Source organism: Rutidosis leptorrhynchoides, chromosome 3, assembly GCF_046630445.1.
Source record: "Rutidosis leptorrhynchoides isolate AG116_Rl617_1_P2 chromosome 3, CSIRO_AGI_Rlap_v1, whole genome shotgun sequence".
Taxonomy (NCBI): domain Eukaryota; kingdom Viridiplantae; phylum Streptophyta; class Magnoliopsida; order Asterales; family Asteraceae; genus Rutidosis; species Rutidosis leptorrhynchoides.
This window is the reverse complement of record NC_092335.1, coordinates 537,980,927-538,005,201: the sequence shown is the minus strand read 5'-3', so window position 1 is coordinate 538,005,201 and position 24,275 is coordinate 537,980,927. Positions and strand designations below refer to the sequence as shown.

The following is a 24,275-nucleotide window of genomic DNA, read 5'->3' as shown; positions in this document are numbered from 1 at the left end:
ATCAAATTAAGTTAGGGTTTAGATTTAGGGTTTTAGGGTTTAGATTCTAGGGTTTAGATTTAGGGTTTAGAATGAGTTTTTTACACGAACGGTTTAGAGTTTAGGGTTTAGGGTCCGAAAACCCTAAACCCTAAACTCTAAATCGGGCTAAATCAAAAAAAAAATAAAAAAAAAAAAATCAAAGGAACAGAAGTAATTCGAACAAAAAATGAGTAATTAGAACCAATTTTAGTTCTACAATTTTGTAGATTCGAACCAAAATTTTGTAGAAACGAAAAAAATTCACGCGGCCGAACAAAAATGCTCCAATTCCAACTAATTTTTGCTCTACGATTTTGTAGAACCGAACCAAATTTTGTAGAAATAAATAGAATTGTAGAACATGTGATTTTCATGCATCTAAATTTTTTGTTCGACTAACCACAAATTGTTCGGCCGCCAAATTTTTTGTTCGAATTTGAGTTCTCAGGTTCTCACTCTTAGTGAGTTCTCAGTGGATCCCTCCCATATATATATATATATATATATATATATATATATATATATATATATATATATATATATATATATATATATATATATATATATATATATATATATATATATATATATATATATATATACACGATAAGAATAAATACTAATAATATTCCTTTTGTCCCAAAATTACAGTTCCGCTTTAACCTTTTAAGCCTTTATCCTACAAAATTGACTTTAAATATTATTATATGTATTATATAATATATATTTTTTTTTAAAATTGTAATTATGAAAACATATTTTAAAACTGAGTTCATTCATATAAATTTCGTAAATACTGTATATTCTAAAAATAATACTCCGTAATATTTAAAGTCAAAATTTAAGAAGATAAACTTTGAAAAATAAAATGAGACAGTTATTTTGAGACTGATAGAGTATAATAAATAAAAAATAAGTTTAGTTTAGTAATGTCATGTCAATAAAGTTTAGTTTACAATGAAGAATTTTTTTTTATCTTTTTAATTATTACGTTGACAACATCATAAGTTGGTGTCAGAATTCTTGATGATTATAATAAATGCCAAAACATGTTTCGATTTCACGATTTGGTTTCGGGTTTTAATTTCGCGCTTCGATTTTGTGTTTCGGTTTCGCATTCAAGTTTCACGTTTTAGTTTCTCGTTTCAATCTTGAAACACATAATCGAAATGGGAAATCGAAACGCGAAACCAAATCGATTAACGTGTGTTAGCATCGGGACCACCAAAATATTGACTTATGGATTTTTTTAATATTGTATCTGTTAGAGTCAGGGACCATTCACGTAATATTGATAATTATGGTGACCACCACCCAAATAAAAAAATTTAGGGACTATGTGTGTACTATAGTGTGAAGCACAGGGACCATTAAAAAAGTACTAATAAGGGAGTAATAACATAAGTTTGGTTTTTAAGTATTTGCGAGTGTGAGAGAGAGAGAGAGAGGAGAGGAGAGAGATAAAGATGGTGTCGTACATGAACTTATTGATGTACGGCGTAGGTGGAATAGTGGTAGCCGGAATGGCATTATTAGTGGCTTTACAGGAGAAATTAGTTTACGTTCCTGTTTTGCCTGGTCTCACCAAGTCTTATCCCATCACACCTGCTCGCCTTCGTCTCATCTTCGAAGATGTTTGGCTCACTTCCTCCGATGGTGTTCGTCTTCATTCCTGGTTCATCAAATTCTCTCCTGATTGTACAGGTTTACTTCTCATCTACATTTCTCTTCTTCAATTTTCATTTTTCATAGCTATGGATATATATTGCTTTTCAGTTAGGGCTTTCGTATGGTACCTAGGTTTAGGTTTAGTTTTGTACCTCCCTCATCTATCTATGCGATTATTATAATTCGTAATTCGTAATTAGTAATTTGTAAATTTGTATTCGTATTCACTTACTACTAAATACTAATCTGTTATTATGAATCTGATATTATCTGATCTCACTTTTGTAACTGTGATCTCACATCCAAATCCATATCCAACTTCAGCTCCTTTATCTTATTGTTAGCCACAATTATTTCAGATCCGATAAACATATATTGAAACTTAGGGTTTACACTACTCGTCACCATGCTCTCAATAAACTTCCACCAACAGTTTTGGTGTTATGTACTTCAGAAGTTGTGCTATATTTGATATTATATTGTGAATCTAGTTTTGCATTTTGATATGATGTTTGTATTCCATCCACTACAAGATGTGAACGGATTGCAGTGTACAACATGTTCAAATCAAAATGTTGACTCTAAAAGTCAAAAAGAGTCCTGCTGTGATTAAAGCAGCCGAGGTTTGGGATCTTAAATGGAGGGATATGTAGTTCCATTATGAGATTGATTAGTTGCCTAAATGTAGCGCGTCGTGAAAGATGAGACGGCTTAGTTTAGGTTGGTGTTGATGTTTGGTTTTCTGGTGGTTGTGTTCGTTTTGTTTTTGGTGTTGTATTGATCTTTTGGGCAGGTTTGTTCCTGTGCCTTGTATTGTAACGAGTTTGTTATTAATATATTTCTCCTTTTGCCCATAAAAAAAAATATATCTATATCTTACCCAGGAGAAAGTTAATTACCAAATATTTTATAGAATGTAATCTCGAATAGTTCTTTTACCCAGATCCCTGGTGTTCTCTACTTTGAAGCATAATTAAGATTATTGTTCTTTCATTTGCAGGCCCAACTATTCTGTTTTTCCAAGAAAATGCTGGAAGTATCCTTTTTTGCTATAGACTGAATTAAATACTTATTTAGTTATTTCTGTTAACGTGAATTCCAAATTTTGTTTTTCTTCTGCCAATATAAGTTTGAGTGGATTTGATTATTGGAGCCCCTAACTGATGAATTATAGATATTGCACATCGTCTTGAGATGGTGCGCATTATGCTACAAAAGTTGCATTGCAATGTTTTTATGCTTTCTTATAGAGGGTATGCTCTTGTTTCGTATAATAATATGAAAACGCGATCCTGTTATTATTATTTTTCAATCAAGATATGTTCATCGTATTGTTGCTCATCTAACTAATATTGTGTGTTTGACAATTAATAGTTATGGTTCTAGTGAGGGTTATCCTTCTCAACAAGGAATCATCAGGGACGCACAGGTCTGCATTCCAGACAATGTTATTATATTAATATTCTTTTATTATTGTTTTGCTCTTTATTTGAACTTTTTGGGAATGCATTCACATTCTTGACTAGGCTGCTCTAGATCATCTTAGCCAGAGAACCGATATTGACACTTCTCAGATAGTAGTCTTTGGAAGGTCTCTTGGTGGGGCCGTTGGTGCCGTTGTTACAAAAAACAACCCAGATAAGGTAAACCTTAATCAACAATATGTTTCTTAAAAACTCACTGACTGGATATGTCACTTCTACTTTTTTCTTTTTTTATCATTTTCCATGAAGTTTAGGTTAGTTATTATAGTTAGATGTCCTGGTCTTTAGTTATATATTGCATTACATTTTGTTGCCAGCCATACCAATATCATGTACTATCGTTAGATCATACCATTGTCATGTCATATTGGCCTGTGGTGTATATATCCCTTTATTATTGTCCTATCTATATTAAGATTTCCAAGTTCTGGGTTGAAGTTATGTTTCTAGTTTTAACTCTTACTCGTGTTATATATCGTAGTGTATTATCTATATATGAGTCACAAGTCGCAACTTTTCTATTATATGTGTCAACCTTTTCAGGTGTCAGCATTGATATTGGAAAACACTTTTACTTCAATTCTGGACATGGCTGGAGTTTTGTTACCTTTTTTGAAGTGGTTTATTGGAGGTAGCACCACTAAAGGCCCCAAAATTCTTAATTTCGTTGTTCGTTCTCCGTGGAGCACGATCGACGTAATTGGACAGGTAAGGTTACTAGCGAATTTGGGTCACTTTGTGATGCTTGCAACTCTTAAAACTATTCTTATTGTGTTTCTTCGATAATCAATGATTGGCCATATTTCTTTTTTTTTCATTGATGCCTAGGTCAAACAGCCAATTCTTTTTCTATCTGGGAGACGAGATGAGATGGTTCCTTCATTTCACATGGATATGCTATATGCAAAAGCAGCTGTGCATAACAAAAGATGCACCTTTGTTGATTTCCCTACTGGCATGCATATGGACACATGGATAGCTGGTGGTGATCATTATTGGACAACTGTCCGTACATTTTTACACCAAAATGTCTTAAAAAAAAGCAATGAATCTCAGCACAATGGAAACGGTATGTTATTATTAATTAAGAAAAAGCAGTAAGCGTTTGTCAATCAATCATTAGTACAAATAAATAAACCTGTGAATTTTGCAACACTCTGGATTGGGATGTCCCTGTCCCAAGAAAGTCACTAAACTTCAGTTTATTTCTTCTCAAGATTTGAAATTGAAATGGCCTATTTACTCAGCAACTTCATTGAAAATCAACTATATATTCATTTGGGTCCACTTTTTTTTTTCATATTGAAGGTAGTTTCAAATACTTGAATACTAATAGTCTATGTCAAGCTCTAAAGTAGTAACTCATAGGATGGATTTGAATTAAGCTATGTTGTCTTTGAGTGTTTTAGATATTTTAGAATACTTAAGTATGTTTTTACTATTATTGTTACAAATATAATATTCAGTATTGTTTTATTTTAAGTTAAATTCACCGTCAATAGTTTTGTAATTTTTTCTCAGATAGCGAATCCTGCGAGTAGGTGAGATATCAAGACTGTAATTGTCTTCTTGTTTATTGACAATTGCAGTGACCAGAAGCTTTTTGTGATCCTCCTCACTACAGTCGCCCATGATGTGAAGATGGTGCTGCCATATCAGAATCTACATCCCGTTTAATTGTGCACTTATTTTGACCCTGCCATTATGGTGCTAATGTGTTGACATGAACTTAGATCTCTCTTATCTTTTTCCCCTTTTTTACTTGTATAAATTGATAATATAATGATTCCAAGTAGAAATTCAGTCTTTTGTTTTGACATGCCTTTGGTACTGTAAGCAGTTTTTGGAGAAAGGCAGACGTTTGTTGTCTCTTATTGTGTTTGTTGTTGATATTCAGGAATATGTAAATAGTTGCAGCAGCAGTCTGCAGTTTGGTTAAGAGAGTTTTACCATAGTTTAGTTCATATGGTGCTTGTGCTGACATAAAACTCGCCATACATAAAAAATATTGCGAAAAATACATTAGTTGTGCTGGCTACATATAAAGTGTAGATAGATATTAGATACAGTCTGGCCAGCCATACACTCATGGGTGAGTGTGTCGCCTGATTAATGCAGTTTTCCGATGATTCATGTGTGTGTTTGTTAATGTTATTTTTTATAAATACCAACATAAGGGTGAGGTAAAGAAGGTAGTTTATCAACATTCGGGCGAGGTAATATGTCCGCGAAGGCTTTTGCGGCTTTCGATGAAATGATGACACGTTTGGCCAACGAGAGCGCACCGCGTGGCGGTTCCGCCAATGTGGTGTCGTACAAAATTGAGAATCGGTCCGGGAAGAATTCCTTAAAAGAGACGGTAAACGGTAATTGAAAAGGGCGGGACCTCGAGGTTGAGCGGTCCGGTTCCATTTGTTTGTTAGTTTGTTGTGATTCTTCTTTTCGTGTTGTATTCGTTTTGTTTGGTTAGTTTGTGTTTATGGTTTTTCGGGTCGTTGGGAGGCTCGTTTATAGATAGTTTCGATTGGATAGTTGCTTTCTAGGTGCGAGTTTTCCCGTTTTCCCATCTTTTAGTATTCCTTATTGAGGGCGTTTTTCTTTGGAAAACGACCTCATTTCTATATGAGTATTCGTTTTTTCGTAAAAAAAAAAAGAAAAAAAGAAAAAGGAATTTTTTTTTTTTTTTTTTGTGTATACCATTTTAATAACAATGAGAAATGACATAAAAGAAATTTTTTAGTACTCCAATCCTGGTATCTTATCCTATGTTGAATTTAAGATATACTCGATATGTCAGTTTTTCAGTGATATTAGTAGGTTTTTTTTAATGGAACGCATAAAATGATAAGTTTAAGATGAGCAAGTTTTACGCTTGCTTTTATTATAGAAACTCTAGTAGGGATGCTAATGGGCGAGAAAATATTCATGATCCATGATGGGTTGGTAAACTTGTAAAATTTTACACGCGTCGCGGGCACGGGTGTGAGTAAAAAAGTGTACCACCGAGTCATGGACGGGTTGATGGTATTCACTACCTGACTCGGGTAAAATCCTATCCACTAATCTATACGACTCATCTGACTTACCCGCTAGTATACGTTTACAATTACTCACTATTAATTATTCATTAATTATTACATACTCCCTCTGTCACAAATTAATAGTCCTGTTTTGACTTTTCAAAGTCTTGTTTTATAACATTTGACCTTAAATATCTTTATTTAGAATATATAATATTCCATGAAAGTTATACCAATAAAAAGTACATCTAGAACTCATTCTATTCGTATAAATTTCATCAAAGGTTATATAACACAAACAATGATATTTAAAGTCAAAGTTGCGAAAACAAGACTTTGAAAAGTGACTACTAATTTGGGACGGAGGGAGTATTATTTATGATAATTTTAATTTGATACTCTCTCGTTGGCCTCTCATGATACTCTCCATATTCGTAGTGGACAAATTCATATGTTTTCCCAATTTAATTTAATTCTTAATTAAAAATAAAATAAAACTTTTTGTAAAGATGCTTAATTAAATAAAACGAACAGGAAGGTTGTAAGCACAACTATATGACCCATTCGGCAATTTTTATTTATTTATTTATTTATTTTTTGGCTACTAATTACACATATTTGATTACTTGATATGTTGTCAGTAAACTACAAGCACTAAATGTCATATAACATTGTCAACTCTAAATATATATGTAGCAAATACAAAGATAGAAGCAAAAAGCCAGTAAAAAACATCATCTTACACAAAACATGAACAATGGGAAGTATTGATAATGCAACTCGAAACATCAAGTAGTCAGACATATGCAACATACCATACCATGATTCACATAGTGTAGCAGTCAATAAGATTAAGATATGCTGCTAATCAGGTCTGGCTCCAAAAGTCTTAATCCTATTAATCAATCCAAGTCCACCGCTCATGACAACAAACAGCAGCAGCAGCAGCATAGTTTTTCATCAATTTAAAAAGTAGTAACTTGCCACATCAAACCATTCAAGAGAGAGATAGATTCACCTTATTACACGTCAAAAATCCATTTAACGATGCATGTAATTTTAAGGGGGGTGTTGTTCGTTCATCAAGAGTACGTCTGTCTATACAAAACCTGCTCCACTAAGTAACTTGACTGTTTGATTGGGTATGATAACATTAGGGTTTCTTACAGGTTGTGCATCTTCTTCCTTAACTACTGACGATGATGATCCCTTCTTCCCCTTTGATGATATGCTCCACAGACTACTACTACTACTACCACCTTTTGACTTCATAAGCGGATGCTTTGCATTCTTCTTCCCCATTCCATTTGCAACCAACCATCGTGATCCAGCCTGTTCTTGTTTAGCGTTCGAACCCCATATCGCCTTCTTCTTCTTACTTGGTTCCTCCTCACTTTTCACACCTGCAATATGAACTTCTGTAATCTTGAACTGACCAACCAAAACACTTTCTTCTTCTTCTTCTTCTTCAACCTTAATTTTCTCTTTTTCAACAACTTTCTCTGTTTCAACTTTCAAATCATCTTCTTTTTCTTTTTCTTCTTCGGGTTTATTCCACAACGAAAAAATAGAGCTGTAAATCTTAAGTTTCGGTGGGACGAAAACTCTCTCTACTTGAACAAGAGCAAGCATTGGAGTACCAACAGGCTCAAAGTTTCTTAACGGGTCGCGAAGCTGAACCATCAACGCAACGGTGAAATTATTACCCAACAGACCACCACCGCCTTTCTTTGAGCCTTTACCTTTACCTTTGCCTCTTCTTGCAGGCATTAGATCACTAGCATGATGAGCTGCAAGAATCTTTGATGTTCTATCACTTATTTCATCCCCATCGTCCATTTCACCAGAGTCTAATCTCATCCATTCATCAAGGGTAACCGATAAACCCATTATACCATCCATATCATCACCATCATCATCATGAGCATCACTACTGTTCTTAACATTCACCAACTGCAGTCCTCCAGTTCCTTCTAAACCCAAAGATCCATCAAAATTTACTCTTTTACCCTCGAGAGCTGAGATTTCACCAATTGATTGTGGACTGATGTTTGAAGGCGCATTTGTATCTGACATCCCCGACTGTATTCTTAATCCCTCCATTGATAAAGCTTCAATCTTGTTCATTGCCAATGGAGCAAGATCCTCCAATGATACGTATTCTTGATCTGCTGCACCCAAATCATATTTCTTTAACCTACTACGACCAGACGACTCTACACTCGACTGACCTGCTGCATATTGTCCAACAACCGACTCTTGCTGCAACGATTCCTTCCTGCACAATAGATGTATAATAACAATAACAATAATAATATATGTAATGTAAATTATCCAAATGAACAGAGTAATAAGATAAAAACTGATGCATGCATACATACATCTGTAGTGCCTCCAAAGGTGGTGTGGATTCCCAAGCCATTTGTTGAATGGTCTTTCCAGATATATCTTCTAATGGCATGAGCTTGCTTGCCTGCTTTGAAAGTTTTTCGATACCGACCGAAGCCAAACATTGTAACACATCCATAATCCCGGACCCCATTTCTGCAGGTACGACAACCGGAACGGAAACCTGCATAATCAAGTTCCCTCCACTTTTAGCATTCTTGAAAATCTCGGGGTTCATGGAGCGTAAGAAGCCTCCATTATTGGTCTGAACAAATGGCCCTAACCCTTCTCCAAGGGGAGGAAGCTCAAGTGGCTCTTCACGAGAGATCTCAACTACCGGGGCTTTCGGTGGGGACCGCTGAAAAACGTTCTCACGTAGACCCCACTCACGCATCAAAGACTCCGTCTCTAAGTCTTCCAAAATAGATGCTTTTGTTTTGTTTGGTGCTTCTTCTTCTGGTATTGGTATTGGTACTGGACCCCACATTGAGGCCGATGAAGGGTCAGATATGAAGCCCGTTTCATCATAATCATCCTCATCAATATTGAAGTTAAACAATGAAGAAGAACCATTAGCCATGGAATCTTTTTCAAATTGTCTAAGTAACCGTTCACGTGGAGAGTTCGACTCGCTTTCAGAACTCAACGTAAACGGACTTTGTTCCATCTTAAGCATGTTTAAGAAATCATCAGTCACAGACTCAGTTGCGTAATCCAAGTTAACCGATTTCCCTTTCTCTATATAACCAGTTTTAACACTTTCTTCTTCATATCTAAAACCTGATTCTGTGCTGCTGCATAATACGTCATCATGATCATCATCATCTTCTTTCAGATTTTCAGTTTCTTCTTGAGAATCAGATTCATCTTTCACTACATTACTCAACGCCAACTCCAGTTCTTGCAACAGTAATTCCTTGTCATCAAAGTTTTGTTCTTTCGTAACACTTTCATCCTGCTCTTGTTTTACATTTTCTTTCGAGGAAATTTCAATTCCCTGATCCAGGACAGAAAAGTCACTGATCGTGTTATTATTATAATCAGGATCTGGATTTGGATCTTGATACAGGGGTTTAACTTCACTTTGAACATCCGGTTGTGTTTCATGATCATCAGAGATAAGTGACTTATCTTCTTCTTCCTCAAGTTTTTTATACAACATACTCACCGATTCAGATAATTCCGATTTTGATACCGGCAAAACCTCATGAAGATCTTTTATATCTTCAACAGAACGATTAAAAGAAGGAAGACTTTCACCTCGTTTGATACCAGACGGTTTTGCAGGAGATTTGACTCTACTGTCAACTACCGAATAACCGAAGCTGACATTCATAGTTGCACCTTTCGCCTGTCCCGACAACCGATATGACGTAGTCCATTTCCCCGAGCTTTTTTCGTCCTCTAGCTCCTCCAATGTAAGAGGGAGCAATCTAGTAAGGTCAACCCTATGCTTTCCCAAGTCAACCTCGAGGTCAACGTCATCACCATACACAAAAGCATACAACAAAAAGTGTTTAGCCTCGTACTTAGCTGAGTGATGGGGTCCACTCCTACTACCATAAACCCAACAAGTATTTGTCAACAGTTCTTCAAACACAGCCACACCTTGCGAAACGGTAGCCGGACGAGTGGTCAACTCACCGTCACGTCTCTTCCACTTAACACAGACCGTAAGATTATCGAAACTCGGAGGAAGTCCTTCGATTGAATGGACTTGAAGAGAGAAACAGCAATTAAACCGCTTGTTACGAACATGAGTAAACGATTTTAAACTGTTCCAACTCCAAATCGATTTCTTGTCTTTCAAAAACCGATCTTCGTTACTACTAACTTTAGGTTTAGACCTTGTTGTATCCGGAAATTGTGGTTTTGCAACCGATCGACTACTAGCTGTAGAATTCACAATCCTAGGTCTTGTTTTATTATCTCCATACAAAGCTTTAGACAAAACATTGATATCATTATAAAGTTGTTCATTTCCTGAACCCTCATCACTTGTTCTCTTCACAACACTCCTTGACATCCTGTTAACTACCTAAACTAACTTAGCATATACAAAAATTAATAATAAAAAAAATACCTAATTTAATTAGCTTACAGATTTATTAAATTGATAAATGAGGCACGATTAAAATTCAAATTTTATGATAACCCAGTTCAAATATAGTTGATTTTTTTATACAAATGTATAAAATTCATCTAGGAAACTAAGTGAAAATTCAAATTTCATATGAACTATTGAGATTAAAACACTTGCCTCGATGAATCCGTAAAGAAGAGCCCTAATTTAAATCCATAGAGATTGATGCTTGCGTGTGTTGTTTTTTAAAAAAGAAAAAAAGAAAAAGCTCCAATTACTTCGATCTTTGCATCTGTTTGTTTAGATAATCATCATCTTACTGTAACTTCAATGAATATGAATATTTGGGTGTTTTTTTTTGTTTGAATAACTCTGTATTCTGTAACTATCCTCCTCTCTTCTCTATCTGTATAGAGAGAGATATATACCTATCTTATAAGTTGACCCTTTTTCCTACAAAAGTTTTTCAAACATGAATAAAAAGAGAGAAAATGTCTGAATTGGCTCCCTCATGGTTTTCTTTATTACAAATCTCCCCTTCAACTTTTACAAATAACTCTCATTTGTCATACTCTTTTCATCTTTTACTCGGTATTTCATAACAATGTATGTATTTATTTATTTATTTATCATTGGAAAATAACTTACATTATTATATTATTATATTATATGGCTTTCATTTTACATTCTGCATCTGCATTTGTAAGATAAGCGGAAAAAAAAAAACCCAAAAAAAATAATACAAAATTATTGATTGTTCATATCACCATTGGTTGTTTTCTCAAATGACAAACTGACACACTCCATCACTTATCACGAATATATATATATACATTTGTTCATCCCATAATTTGAACCGCCAATCTCATAATTAGAAGAGCGATCATGATACTGCTATAACCAATGACTCGTTGATATCACCATTGGTTGCTTTAGGCAAGACTTAATGCAAATGTTACCTAATGGTTGATTTTGCTTACATTACTAATAGAATCAAAATGATCTCTGATACCCTTTCATTTGACTAGAATCTCTCACTTGAACGTAACTAGATCTTGTTGAATCATAATTTGTAATTGACTCCATTGAGTTCACTGTATAACTCAACATTTACACCTACTTGTTCGACATTACACTTAGATTCTGCCATTCTACTTGCTTCTAATTCTCGTCTGATACGGGATAAATAAAACTTCAGATTTCGTTTTCCTTGTGATGGGTGGATTAGTAATCTGGTTAATTCACTTTTAAAGATACCATGTATGCAGCTTTGGATTCACTTTCAAATACAACATGTCATATGTGTAGTTAACAGCCGCAAGAATAAGATGATCTTCGCTAATCATAACTAGCATATTTTACAGTTTATACCAAGTTAAATCCCAACAAAACATACTTTGGTTATTTTGTTTCCGTTTGAATCTTAAACACAGATTTGACGACACAATTTAATATCACATATATACAGAATTACAGGTGTACAAGTTCAGTCCCATATTTTAAACTAACACGGTAGTAGCATTTAAATCAAGTGTTGTGATATACATACTCCCTTCCAAGTTACTACGTATCACTGTATCAGTGTATTACGGTACCATAAAAACCACAGCTTAATAAGGAAATGATTATTGTGGACTCTTAAGGAAAATATGAACAATAAACTTGACCGAGAGGGAGTAATTTACTTGATCGATCATATTATTTTCATTAAAACATACAACCCAATTGGCAAATAACTAGTTAACATTTCGTGAAAGTAAATCATCCAACTTATCAAAGTCGGATTTGTTAAAAAATAAAAAACTCAACGAGAGGAAACCACAGAGATAGAATCAATCCATCCATAAAAGTAAATTAAACACAAAGTAGATCCTGAAGGGATGGGAAGGTGTGATATACATACATTATACGAATTCCAGGAATCAATCTATACAGGTTTTGGTTTGTTGACAACTATATCACAAATTGTAACCTAACAATTTGCAATTAACCCTAACATCCACCTTCCCAATCCCCATTACCACACTTTTGGCAACATTTTGGATCTTGCCATATCTAATCAATAAAATCACCCCTTATCAACCCAACCATAGGGCTCAAGGGACACAAAATAAATTTTGTAGGAACCCAGACACTAATAAAAACCCAAAATGCCTGGAAAAAAAAAAGAAAAAAAAATATAATAAAATAACACCGTAGTAACTGAATGAACCAAAAAACATAGTATTCACAGGTATGCAGCAGCCATGGCATCAAAATGATTGCATGTTTTCAACTCTTTTCCTTTCACCTGAATATTCATTCAACCATCATTCTGTCCTTTGATGTAAAAATACGAAACCTGAGTTTTCACGAATCAATGGCGGAAGTTCAATATCGCCTATGTCCACTTGTGGCATAGATTTGGATATGTCGTCCACAGAGAATGGTATGCTGCATCAATACAATAAGCCCAAGTATCAACCATTATACACACACACAAAAAAAATTGAATGTGATATGACTAACATATACTCACAAGAATCATAGTTTTATTATTATTATACTGTTTTTGTTAACATACCTGGAGTCGTCATCAAGCAAGAATGAACTGCTAACAGCGTTGTTTGAGTCCTCTGTCATCATAACTCTCATACTTGAAATGACCTAAGTACCCAAAAAAAAAGAACCTTAGAAGGATGTTGAATAACAATTAGATTCAAAACCAAATTATTGGAAAGATGGTACATATAGTCAAAATTTTGGTCTAAAGTAACATACTTCTGAAGAAACACTGTGTGTGCCGTATTTGTCATCCCAATACATCGTGCTAATTCTGTATAGCTGTTGTATGCTAAGCACCTGCACAAAGCAAAAACAAAGGCCTCAAATCATAACAAAAGATTTTTAACTATTTATTTGAGATGTTTTGAATTTCATCGCAGATTCTCATATTCTTACAGGACAAAGTTCATTGGTTATTTCATTCAAGGTCTTTTTGGGCTTTTGATGTATAACCAAGAATCCAACAGCCTGTCTAATATGCTTCAACTCATCCCATGCAGTTCCTGCATACTGTATAATTCATCATGAATCATCAATATATGCAAGTAAAAAAATCATAAAAAAGTTCCTGACATCTAACTAAAATATATGAATGCTTACTTCCTCGGTTGCATAACAACACCATTGTTCAAGTTCAGCCAACCCGGACTTCACATATTCACCATTACTAAACGAACAGCACTCACGTCTCAATAGAAGACTTCCATCGAAAAGGAAATAACAATCAGTCAGTAAAGATATATTACGTTGTAGGTAAACGGGAATACATAAACTAATTAACACCATTTACCTGTTGAATAGCTGAACATTGATAAACGAGAATATCTGTGTGAATACTTTGCGCACCAAAAACGGGGGTACCTGTAAATCCAGAAGTGAAAACATGTCAGTACCGAGGAAGTTCAATTATTTCTGTTGTTTAAGGGTATAAAACTTACGAAGTTTGCTTTCATTGTCTTCAAGTAATTATCAAGGCTTTTAACGATGCTCTGCCAATGAGCAATCAACGCTTGTTGAGCAACGGCATTAGCTTGGGACCGCCCTTTAACTAAACTTCCACGTGATGTCCTTGGAGCCTGCATCAATTCAATTAGGCGGCTGCATGTAAATACCTCGAAAGCTGAACTGATATTATTAATTAATGGTCCATATATAGTCTGAGCATAAGAATAGTTTACCTGAATACATAATCCAAGTAATGGAGATATTTCTTTCTTCAAATTGTCACGTATCATTCCATATATCTTTTCAAGGAATGCAGTTAGTTGCTGTTTGAACAACAGAGCAGGATATTTGGCCTCCACTTGACGTATATCATCAAGTCTACCAAGAACTCTACCATTAAGAAATGAAAGGCCTGCACTCTGAGGAGATGCACGTAATCCCTGAAATTCATCAAAGTTTAAGACTTTATTCAAAGAAAAACATCAATCAATGAACATAATATTATATATTATGCTATATACGAACACCATACTTGAGACATCCTTCCAAAAAGAGATGCTGATGATGACCTCCGCCTTTGTGGAGTCATATGAGCTGCTCCACTTGCTTTAAGGGTGTGTTGAAGTAGTGTAAGTAATGTGGATGTATTACATAACCAGTACCCCAACACATCATTGCTATCCTGGACCTTTTATCACACAAAATTCAAAATCAGCTACGTCCGTGCTTTTTACTTATTTGATTTTGGTCAACATAAGTCATGATAAACGAATCAAAATAAGACAAAATACTTACCTCAATAGCGGAAGCAATGGTTTGGATTATGCGATCAAAAACAGTAGTTCTTTCAACTTCAAATGACCTCCAATGGAGTAGGCTTTTGTATATCAGAGAAGCTGCAACTGGTTTGCCACTTGAGAACCCTAAATCTTGTGTGATACACTTGATAAGTACATCCTGGTTCTCCTGAAAACGAAAATTAGGTAATCAAGTTAGAAAAAAATAACAATATATCAAAATTGGCTGTTAAGAATACAAATTGGCACAACTAATGCTCGACGTCGCTTACTTGTTGCTTTTCATTAAGGGATTTCTGTGGTTTCTCCTCAGAATCAGGCTCTCGTGAGTTTGATAGAGCAAGCGTCGTCTCCTGTAACATATGACAAAAACAACATCAATAAATAATTTCTGCATCTGAATATTATATTGCAGTCATTTTAATCACACTATAAGCATTCTTACAGGGGTAGCCACCCTTGATTCCCCGCTGTGAACATTCCCATTCTCCGGGGTTCTCTGTAGAATTATCAAAAAAATTAAAAATAAAAAAAAATAAGAATTAACGAGCATATACATGAGCAGCTAACCCAAGTAACTGAACTTCAAATACAAGTTCCTTTTGTGCTTCACCTGAATAATCATTGTTCTTGTCCTTGCAGATTTTCCAGTAGGTGACATGGTCAGTGCTTGCTGGCGAAGTACTTGATTCTCAGATTCCATATTTGAGAGCTTTTCTTCAAGCCTATATAATAATCAAGAAAACACATTTTAATAACTCGTGAACAATCATTAGCCATAATTTCAGCTTATATCAAAATGCGTTATCACATTATTCCATAATGGATCTCGAACTTCACCTTTGAGTAGATTCTTGAAGCTGGTTCGCTTTTTTCTCAGCATCTTCAAACTTTTTCATTAAATCAGCATTCCTGGCATCAGCTTCAACCAAAGACTTTCTAGCCTCTTCTACCTCCTGTTTTTGATTTTCTAGTAACGCCTGAACAAAAAATTTCATTAGGATAATATTTTATTACATTCCACCACCACCGACTTAATCATCATTCATCTAATACAATTTTTTATTATCATCTAGACTAAAAGTGCATACCTTCAAATTTTCCACCTCAGCTGTCAAGGTGTCAACTTTTTCAGTGTCCTGAACGATGACTGGGGTCTCCTTAACTACTGGGGGAGCTTCCTCAATAGCTTTTCGTGCAGCCTCACGCTCTTTAATTACATTGGCATTAGCTTCTTCTATTTGGATTTGCATTATACGTAGTGCATCCTGTAACTTAGCAGTTTCTTGGGTTTTTGATTCTTCTAATTCCATCTGTAATATAAGAATAAAGTTGTATCAAATCAAATCAAAGTTACAATAATAGAAGATTCAAATTTTCAAAGCCAGGGACAGTAAAGTAAACTTACCCTTAGTCGCTTCTCCAACTGCAAACGCCATGTAAGTTCTTCCACACGCTTTTCTAATTTGTCTTTTGCCTCTTTGAGGGCCCCCGTCTCCCTTGCAGCCTAACAACTCACAAATAAATACCGATTCTAGACATAAATCCATTATAATAAAGTAACATACAGGTTTCTAAAAGAATTTTAATTACCATTTTGAGTTCCCGCAGCTCTCTCCTAGCAACTCTTCGCCTCCAACCACACTGAGTATACAATGCAGCCTTCTGAAGACTCCTGTAGTAAGAGAACGCTTTGTAGCAACGGTAGTGAGCCTGCATGTCATCATCAATCATGAAATAAACATATAACTCATATATTTATTGGAAAATAACTTAAGCTTCATGCTGTTTGTTGAACCTGTATACAAATTGCAGCTTTTGTTTGCTTGCGATATCTGAATTCATCTCGTGCAGTCATTGCTCTGAGACCTGTCTGCAGTGTGATTGCAGACACCCTGAGAATTAGATAAGATTTGGTAGCAACAAAACATCGGAAGCCCGTTTGAATCTTGAGTGCAGCTGCTTCTCTTTTCAACTGTTCAAACTGCTTGCAAGCTGATAAACCTGATTAAAGAATAGAAAGGCAGTCAGCCAATCTCTAATAGAACAATGATACAGTTATTTATAATAATGAATTTAAAGATAATTTGTGATTGAAAAAAAAAAAAAGAAAAAGGCTTACCTCTCCAGCAAGCCTGCAACTGGATAGCTGCTTTGCGTATAGATATATACTCTTTGCGTGCAATGTAAGTACGCATTTGTCTTTGAATGATTTTAGCTGCATTCCCAAGAACCTCTGCCCTCCTAGCATCTAGTTCTGCCATTTGACCAGCTCGTAGAAACACCTTTGTCTTACCGATCTGCAAAAAAAGGATAATCAAGATAATTCCTTGTTTGTTGAAGCTTCTTCTTACAACTACTATTTTAAAACTCAGTAACATCTAAAATATTCAAATTTCTGGAAATGAAAATATTTGTCAAACTTGTTACCTGGTAGCCTTTCAATCCCATTTTATTCAACAGCATTTGGCATGCAACCTTCTCATCATAGCTACATAAAATTACATTACCGGATTACTAAAATGAAGAAAAAAAGAACCTCCAAAAAATTAAAAGAAAAAGAAATAAGAATTTGAGCAGTACTTTCCGTCCAGAACATCGGGATAAAGAACACCAAACCGTAGCAGAAACTCATCAAATGTTCTCCTAGTAGGATAACCAGCGCAACTGATCCTAATTGCCTCCAGAACACCCTTCATTAAAAGGTACAATTTATACACTAATGAGAAAAAAATTAAGTCCTTGAAGATTGAACAATATAAGTTAATGAAATACTTACACCACATCGCAATTGTTGGATGATGTTTAGGTTTTCAAAAATAGCAGGCTTAAGAACATTATTTGGCTTCACACATCTGATGTAGTGAGGTTCTGTTGTACTCAAGGTTTCCATTAAAGACTGAAGTTGCAGCTGCAATTGGTACACACATTCATCTTTCATTAAATGCCTTTTTTAAAGAGAGTTTCATTTACATACAAGTAAAAAGCAACAAAGAACAGTAACTATACCTTAAAGCGCGAACCAATCGAGGAAAATTTTGAGGACTTGGATGAATCTACAGGAAGTGGAGGAAATAAACCAACAACGAAGGGGCATCGTGACGCGGTTAACAGATCTTGATGTTCAGCCACCACATAATCCTTATTTTTTTCCAGAAATTGATCAGCCAAATAAGTCACCTGCAGTACGATTAATAGCTTGCACATTATTACCCTGTGTAATGACAGAATAATTAAATGGATAAAGTCCAAAATTCACCTCCCCTGCATAGTGAGATATAGTAAAATTAGTGCGGGACAGCTTTGGTTTAATGAACCGCTTGTGTTTTGGATACGTCTGGTACATCTTCTGAGCAAAAGTTTCGTGAGTAGATTTTGGGAACATGCTGCATCGAGGTTTTTTGTTATTTGTGATGCAAAACATGCTTTGGATATGAAGATCATGACATATAAAAAATAGGATCGTACCAGGCTTCATCCAGAAGTGAGATGATCCCTCCAGGTTTCTGCAATTAAATTTATTAATTCCCATTATAATTTATAATATTTTTTTATGAATGGATTGAATTATACATGCAAGCATGCAAGACACACAACACCTTCTCAATAAGATCCAAAACATCTTGGTTGTCAACGAACTCTATATAACTCCAATCTATTGCTTCCTTTGTGTACTCTTCTTGTTCCATTTTAAACACATGCTGCAAAAAAGAACATGATAACAGGAAAATAAAATTAGCTGATATTAATGTATATAATTCGTTACGTTGATTGAAATTGAGACAACTGTACCTGGTTAAAATGTTGCTGCAGTTTTTCATTTGTGAAGTTGATACAGAACTGCTCGAAACTATTTCAAACAAACCTTTTATCAGCATGAAAGCATTCAAATGCATGCTTTTAAGTTGGAATGGAATTGATTCTAATACACTACCTGTTATGCTTAAAACTCTCAAACCCATATATGTCAAGGACACCAATTGTTGATTTTGAGTTTGGATCTTGTCCAATTGAATTATTTATTTTCTCCACAATCCTACAGAATATATATATAGTCAATCAAGCTATATAATAAATTTGTAAGATAAAACAAGAAATTCATCTACCACTGTTGACTCTGGTTTTACTAACTCACCAGTCAAACAAGCGAGAGTAGACTGTTCTAGCAAGCGCGTCCCGACTACCGAGTGCAGCTTCAGGATCAAGAGTTCGTGTAATAACTTCCTCTGGTGTCACCATCACACGCTTGATCAGTGCATCCTCTAAACTCTTGGCATCACACCTGTTGGTATGTATTATGGTTAATCAAAATTTAAAAATGCGCGACATAATTAGTTAGAATATGAATTGGATAAGTAAACATACATAAGCAACTCAGCTGTCACGTTCAGATGAAACCTAGATTTCTCATCTTTAAGCACCGAAGAGTCGATCTCCTTTCCCTTTGCAAACTCAATGTTACCAAGATGAAGAATGGCAGCTACAACCCTGAAAATTGCATCCTGAAATATATCTGAAACGTGAGAATCCAATCCAATAAATATAACTAAGGATAAGATAGGGATGCCATTTCTTATTAGAATACTGACCTGTTCTTCTTCACTGATACCAACAATGTCCATTGCCCTTCTTGTGGCAAGATATTCATGGGCATCACTTACACCCTCAAGCTCATACGATTTCGACTGATTCAAATAATGATACGACTGTGGACTTTCTAATTTGAACTTCTCTCTGTCCTGAAAAATGGAGAAACTTGTTTAGTTTCCAAATGTTATTATTATTGTATCATTATCTCCTATTCTTGTTAGTTATCATTATTTTCATAACGAGGTTATTTGTCTGAGATAAACTTAGTTTGGGATAGTTCAAGAATTAGATGGTTACACATGTTTGAATTGTGTCTATATAGTAAGTTGTTTTGAACATCAGCCAATAGAGAATAAGACTTAAGTTTTCTCAAAGTTTTCAAAGAGAAAATGCTCTTGTAAGTATCGCGTAAAAAAAAATAAAAAATAAAAATTATCAAAAAAGTTATATATTATAACTGGAGAATTTATGAATACCTCAGGTGGTGCAGCACAAAGATGATAAAAGCAGTGGTAGTTTCTTTCGGGATCTGATATTTGGCAAATACGAGATCTCTCAAGCAGGTAAGTTCTAATAGCTGCCCCGGATATCCTCCCACTCTTATCAAATTGTATCTCAACAAATTTACCAAAACGACTATTTTGACATGCCACAATCAACATAACAATAATAATCAGTTTCATACAAATGAAAATAAATGTATAAAACAACTACTGAAAATTTCCAAACTTTAAAGTTTCAAAGTAATAATGTACCTCGAGTTGTTATTTCTGACAGTTTTTGCATTGCCAAATGCCTCTAGTACTGGATTTGACTGCAAAGTTTATCAGCCATAATAACATTGTGAGACGAAAAAAAATACATGTTGGTCATAACATTTTAAGAGCTAGAATCAGGATACAAGGACAATAAAGTAAATTCCAAACTTACTTCCAGGACTTGCTGTTCAACTGTACGTCCTTCCACACCTGATCGGCCACCTAAATGTGCAAGATATCTCATAAGCATCTTTGTTGTTTCAGTTTTGCCAGCACCACTTTCTCCACTGACCAAGATTGAATTGCTTTTTCCCTCATTAATCATCGCCCTATACAGAAAGTAACATATATTAGCCAAAAAGTAACATACAATGAGCTAAACAGAATGTTAACTAACTATACCTGTACGCAACATCTGCTACAGCAAATACATGGGGACTGAGTTCGCCAAATCCTGCTCCCTTATATTGTTCCATCATGTGGGTATCATAGAGATGAGGCAATCTTTGAAATGGATTTATAGCAATTAGAATATTTCCAGTATATGTCTACAAAAGGGAAATACACGAAAATTACTGTCAGCAACCCGGTTATCTTGTCTTATGATATAACTTCTAAACTTCTAGGAATAATGAAATATGACATCTCACATAAATCTCATTAAGTTCGTATCTGGCTGCCAAATTTTGCAAAACTCCAGGTTCATGCAAATATGAAAGCCGTGTCATGTCATCTACACCTCCAGGAGGAGCTTCAGTATCCTTAGGAAACACTTTTGAGACGTTTGTAACAATCTACAATCAATCAAATAAGTCAGTTAAATCAAAGTCAAACCCAGGTCAATTAAGTTAAACATAAGTCAATGTAGCATTACACCACTCACCGTCTTCCCCTTTGTGGTATGCACAAGAAGTTCTTGCCCATTAACTTGGGTCACTTCCCCATCAATCCATGCTAAAGCAGAATCCTCAACCCATACATGTGAGCCTACAATAATATTAACCGGTGCCGCCTGCAAGTATTGTATTTTATTGTGTTAGAAATGAAAAGGAGAATACAACAGAAAGTTCTAGAAATTCGATATAGAACACTAGGCATTGAACACTGCACTAATGACTTGTGCCAGCATTTATCTATAATCCACACTCTGCATTCAAATGATGTATATTATCAACTGTTACGTTTAATAAATAGGTATTTCTATAACTTTCATGAAAATAGACTTGTTAACCAATTAAACTGACACTCAAGTATATATAATATAATATGAAGAGATAAAAGTGTAGTGCTTACCAATCTCCAAAGCACAACCTCACTAATCATTACACAAGTCTCAAGTTATTCGAGAGAAGAAGTAAGGTGAAGCAAACAACCAAAAAACGGTCCAACTAATGAGCTAATCGATAGTGCACAAGTAATATGCTGTTTAGCCCATTTTATATGTCACCCTTGCTAAATACATGCATACCAATTTCTACGAAGGCTAATCCAAACCATAATAATATTAAGTTTTCCAAAAGCATCTTATGCCATCTTGTTCTAGTAGAGAAGTGTTGATTTAACAAGTTGTCATTTAAGCAAATTACACAATACTATGCAACTAATAGCACATTTGTCACAGTGATTCTTCATTGAAATGAGAGTCAAATATGTAACCTTAATTTCCTAAACTGATTTAGTAGTATAGTTAATTCCCTAATAAAAATGAGTATAAAAATCTTTTTTTCCCTCTCTAAAACATTGATTTTTGTTTTCCTGATAACAAATTGCAAAGCCAAAATGATGATTGGGTTGTCCATCCCAAATCAATTATATATCCCTGAATCAAATATTAGAACTGGATGTTGGCTATATAAGTTCAACTCATAAGTCAAAAAAACCCTAAATTCTCTAGTTAACAAATTTTTAAAGTTTCAACTACTTAAACCTTCAAGTATCTTCGGCTCTAAAAGGTCCTCAATCTAACCTCAACCTACTACATCAAATACAACTAACACCGAATAATTTCAGCATAACTCCAGAACATGAGCTAATTAAGCCTCAAATCGCCCTAAATATATACTACCAACATAAACAAAATAGATTTACAAAAGAAATTATAGCATCAATCAAGATATATGAGAAATTGACAACCACAACACAAAGATTTGAACATGTAGAAACTTGGTTGAACAGATTTGACTTGAAAATATAAAGCTGCATATTAGCCGCTATTATTGTTTATTTGTTTATTATTATCAAGCAAAAATGAAAAGGAAAAAAAAAAATAAAAAAAAAAAAGTAACTTCACAAACCATTAATTCAGGATAACTAGAGAGCACAATCGATCTCTCTCCTCCTCATCAAGTAATAAGGGAAGGAACGAGTTGAGTTAAATAACTCACACGAACTCGGTAACTCAGATCGGCGGTAATAATAACAAAAATATACGGAGTAACAAAGATGATGATGATTTAAAATAAGAGAAGAGTATGAAGAGAAGTTCTTGGAATTATTTTCTCTCTCTCAAAAATGAGGTGAGAAATTTGTATCTATGTGTATATATATAATTATTTATTTAAATAAATAGATATAAATTTAAATAAATTTAAATGTATATACACACAGCAAAGCAATGTGTTGTGTAGGGTTTTCTTGCTCTGAAAAGTGAAAACTCTCTGTATATATATATTTAATATTTATTTATTATAATCATATTATATATATATTTATATTTATATTTATATTTGTGTACATATAAAAAATATTGATATAGAGAGAGAGAGAGGTCTGGTCAAGCAAAAGCTCTACACTCAAAATCAGACAGACAATTGCAACCCGAATTTAGGGTCGTTTAAGAGCTTAGGGTCTCTTTTTCCAATATATTCACGATATTACCATCGTCATTTTCGACCATCCACAAACTCCAAATTTCAAACTTTATTCCTCTTTATTTACGAAGTTGCTCCTTTATATATAATTTTTTTTCGTTTACTAAAAAACAAAGATATATTTACACGGTTAGTACATGATGTTTGGTCAAAACTAGTTGCGGAGTCCTCGCTTCGTGCCGGGGGCTCCGTTTTGAATGCGAGTTAAAAAAAAAAAATCTTGATCTATTTTGTAAAAAAGAATTTTTTTTGACATCTAACATTGAATGGTTGTTCCTTTTGTGAAAGTTGCTTCTTTTAGCGTTAAAGTTAGTTGATCTATTTTGTAAAAAAGAATGTTTTTCGACATCTTTTGGTAGCATTGAAGGGTTGTTCCTTTTAAGAAAGTTGTTTCTTTTATCGTTGGAGACAAAAAAAAATGTAGCGCAGTAGTGGTCTATGTGGGTCTCACTGTTTGAGCGCAGTGTACAAGTCGGTAAAGCGTGGTGGGTGTTATTATTCAGTATTTTTGGTGTTAGTGATGGGATAAATAATAAGTTAGAATATAGGTATAAAGTGGGGGTTCGATTTGTATTTTAATGGAAGTTAGGGGGTTAGGTTTGTGAAAAGTGAAAAATTGAATAGTAATATTCATAACAAATAAGACAAATTTTGTCTATTAATATAGGTATAAAGTGGGGGTTCGATTTGTATTTTAATTAAAGTTAGGGGGATAGGTTTGTGAAAAGTGAAAAATTGAATATTACTATTCATAACAAATAAGACAAATTTTGTCAATTAGTTATATTGGTAATGGTAATTATACGAATTGGCCTAAAGTATTTTTGTGACATGGATGAACCTAATGTTTGCACCAATTACGTGGTTGGTACCTGACTGTAAGTCAATATCTGTTAAGTGACGCAAGTGCAAGGCATGTGAGGATATTTTCGTCCAAGGTGAAAGTAAATACGTCAGTCTTTTATTCATCATAAAAAGCACATATCTTCATCACTACTATTTACCTCTTTAATCAATTTAAGACACAAACCAGCAGTATCCTCGAATCAAAAAATGGGTTGCTTGATCGGAAAACGGAGGCAGCGGTACTTAGTTAGCGATTCAGGT

At 34.5% G+C, this 24,275-nt stretch overlaps 3 protein-coding genes across 3 annotated transcripts; 1 reads left to right on the top strand and 2 right to left on the bottom strand.

Moving 5' to 3' along the window:
- Window positions 1-1,475: 1,475 nt before the first annotated feature.
- On the top strand, window positions 1,476-5,111 carry LOC139898449 (alpha/beta hydrolase domain-containing protein WAV2). Its single transcript, XM_071881178.1, has 8 exons — window positions 1,476-1,725; window positions 2,690-2,725; window positions 2,864-2,942; window positions 3,064-3,118; window positions 3,216-3,332; window positions 3,717-3,881; window positions 4,002-4,242; window positions 4,695-5,111. The coding sequence occupies exons 1-8, from the start codon at window positions 1,488-1,490 to the stop codon at window positions 4,712-4,714; spliced, it is 951 nt and encodes a 316-aa protein (XP_071737279.1). The 5' UTR covers window positions 1,476-1,487; the 3' UTR covers window positions 4,715-5,111.
- Window positions 5,112-6,807: 1,696 nt separating this feature from the next.
- Window positions 6,808-11,098, bottom strand: LOC139902904 (protein PLASTID MOVEMENT IMPAIRED 1-RELATED 1-like). Its single transcript, XM_071885592.1, has 3 exons — window positions 10,842-11,098; window positions 8,575-10,608; window positions 6,808-8,471 (listed from the first exon to the last, which is right to left on the bottom strand). The coding sequence occupies exons 2-3, from the start codon at window positions 10,605-10,607 to the stop codon at window positions 7,292-7,294; spliced, it is 3,213 nt and encodes a 1,070-aa protein (XP_071741693.1). The 5' UTR covers window position 10,608; window positions 10,842-11,098; the 3' UTR covers window positions 6,808-7,291.
- Window positions 11,099-12,487: 1,389 nt separating this feature from the next.
- Window positions 12,488-22,817, bottom strand: LOC139902903 (myosin-17-like). Its single transcript, XM_071885591.1, has 38 exons — window positions 22,593-22,817; window positions 21,182-21,310; window positions 20,949-21,092; window positions 20,701-20,846; window positions 20,471-20,627; window positions 20,296-20,354; window positions 20,017-20,176; window positions 19,540-19,689; window positions 19,316-19,452; window positions 19,086-19,232; window positions 18,885-18,986; window positions 18,743-18,800; window positions 18,550-18,651; window positions 18,419-18,456; window positions 18,210-18,336; window positions 17,960-18,130; window positions 17,730-17,861; window positions 17,534-17,643; window positions 17,381-17,441; window positions 17,073-17,250; window positions 16,749-16,954; window positions 16,544-16,663; window positions 16,359-16,457; window positions 16,042-16,263; window positions 15,791-15,930; window positions 15,564-15,675; window positions 15,396-15,449; window positions 15,223-15,303; window positions 14,949-15,119; window positions 14,686-14,841; window positions 14,387-14,593; window positions 14,147-14,284; window positions 13,999-14,069; window positions 13,809-13,908; window positions 13,605-13,718; window positions 13,425-13,505; window positions 13,228-13,310; window positions 12,488-13,097 (listed from the first exon to the last, which is right to left on the bottom strand). The coding sequence occupies exons 1-38, from the start codon at window positions 22,593-22,595 to the stop codon at window positions 12,974-12,976; spliced, it is 4,590 nt and encodes a 1,529-aa protein (XP_071741692.1). The 5' UTR covers window positions 22,596-22,817; the 3' UTR covers window positions 12,488-12,973.
- Window positions 22,818-24,275: the final 1,458 nt, after the last annotated feature.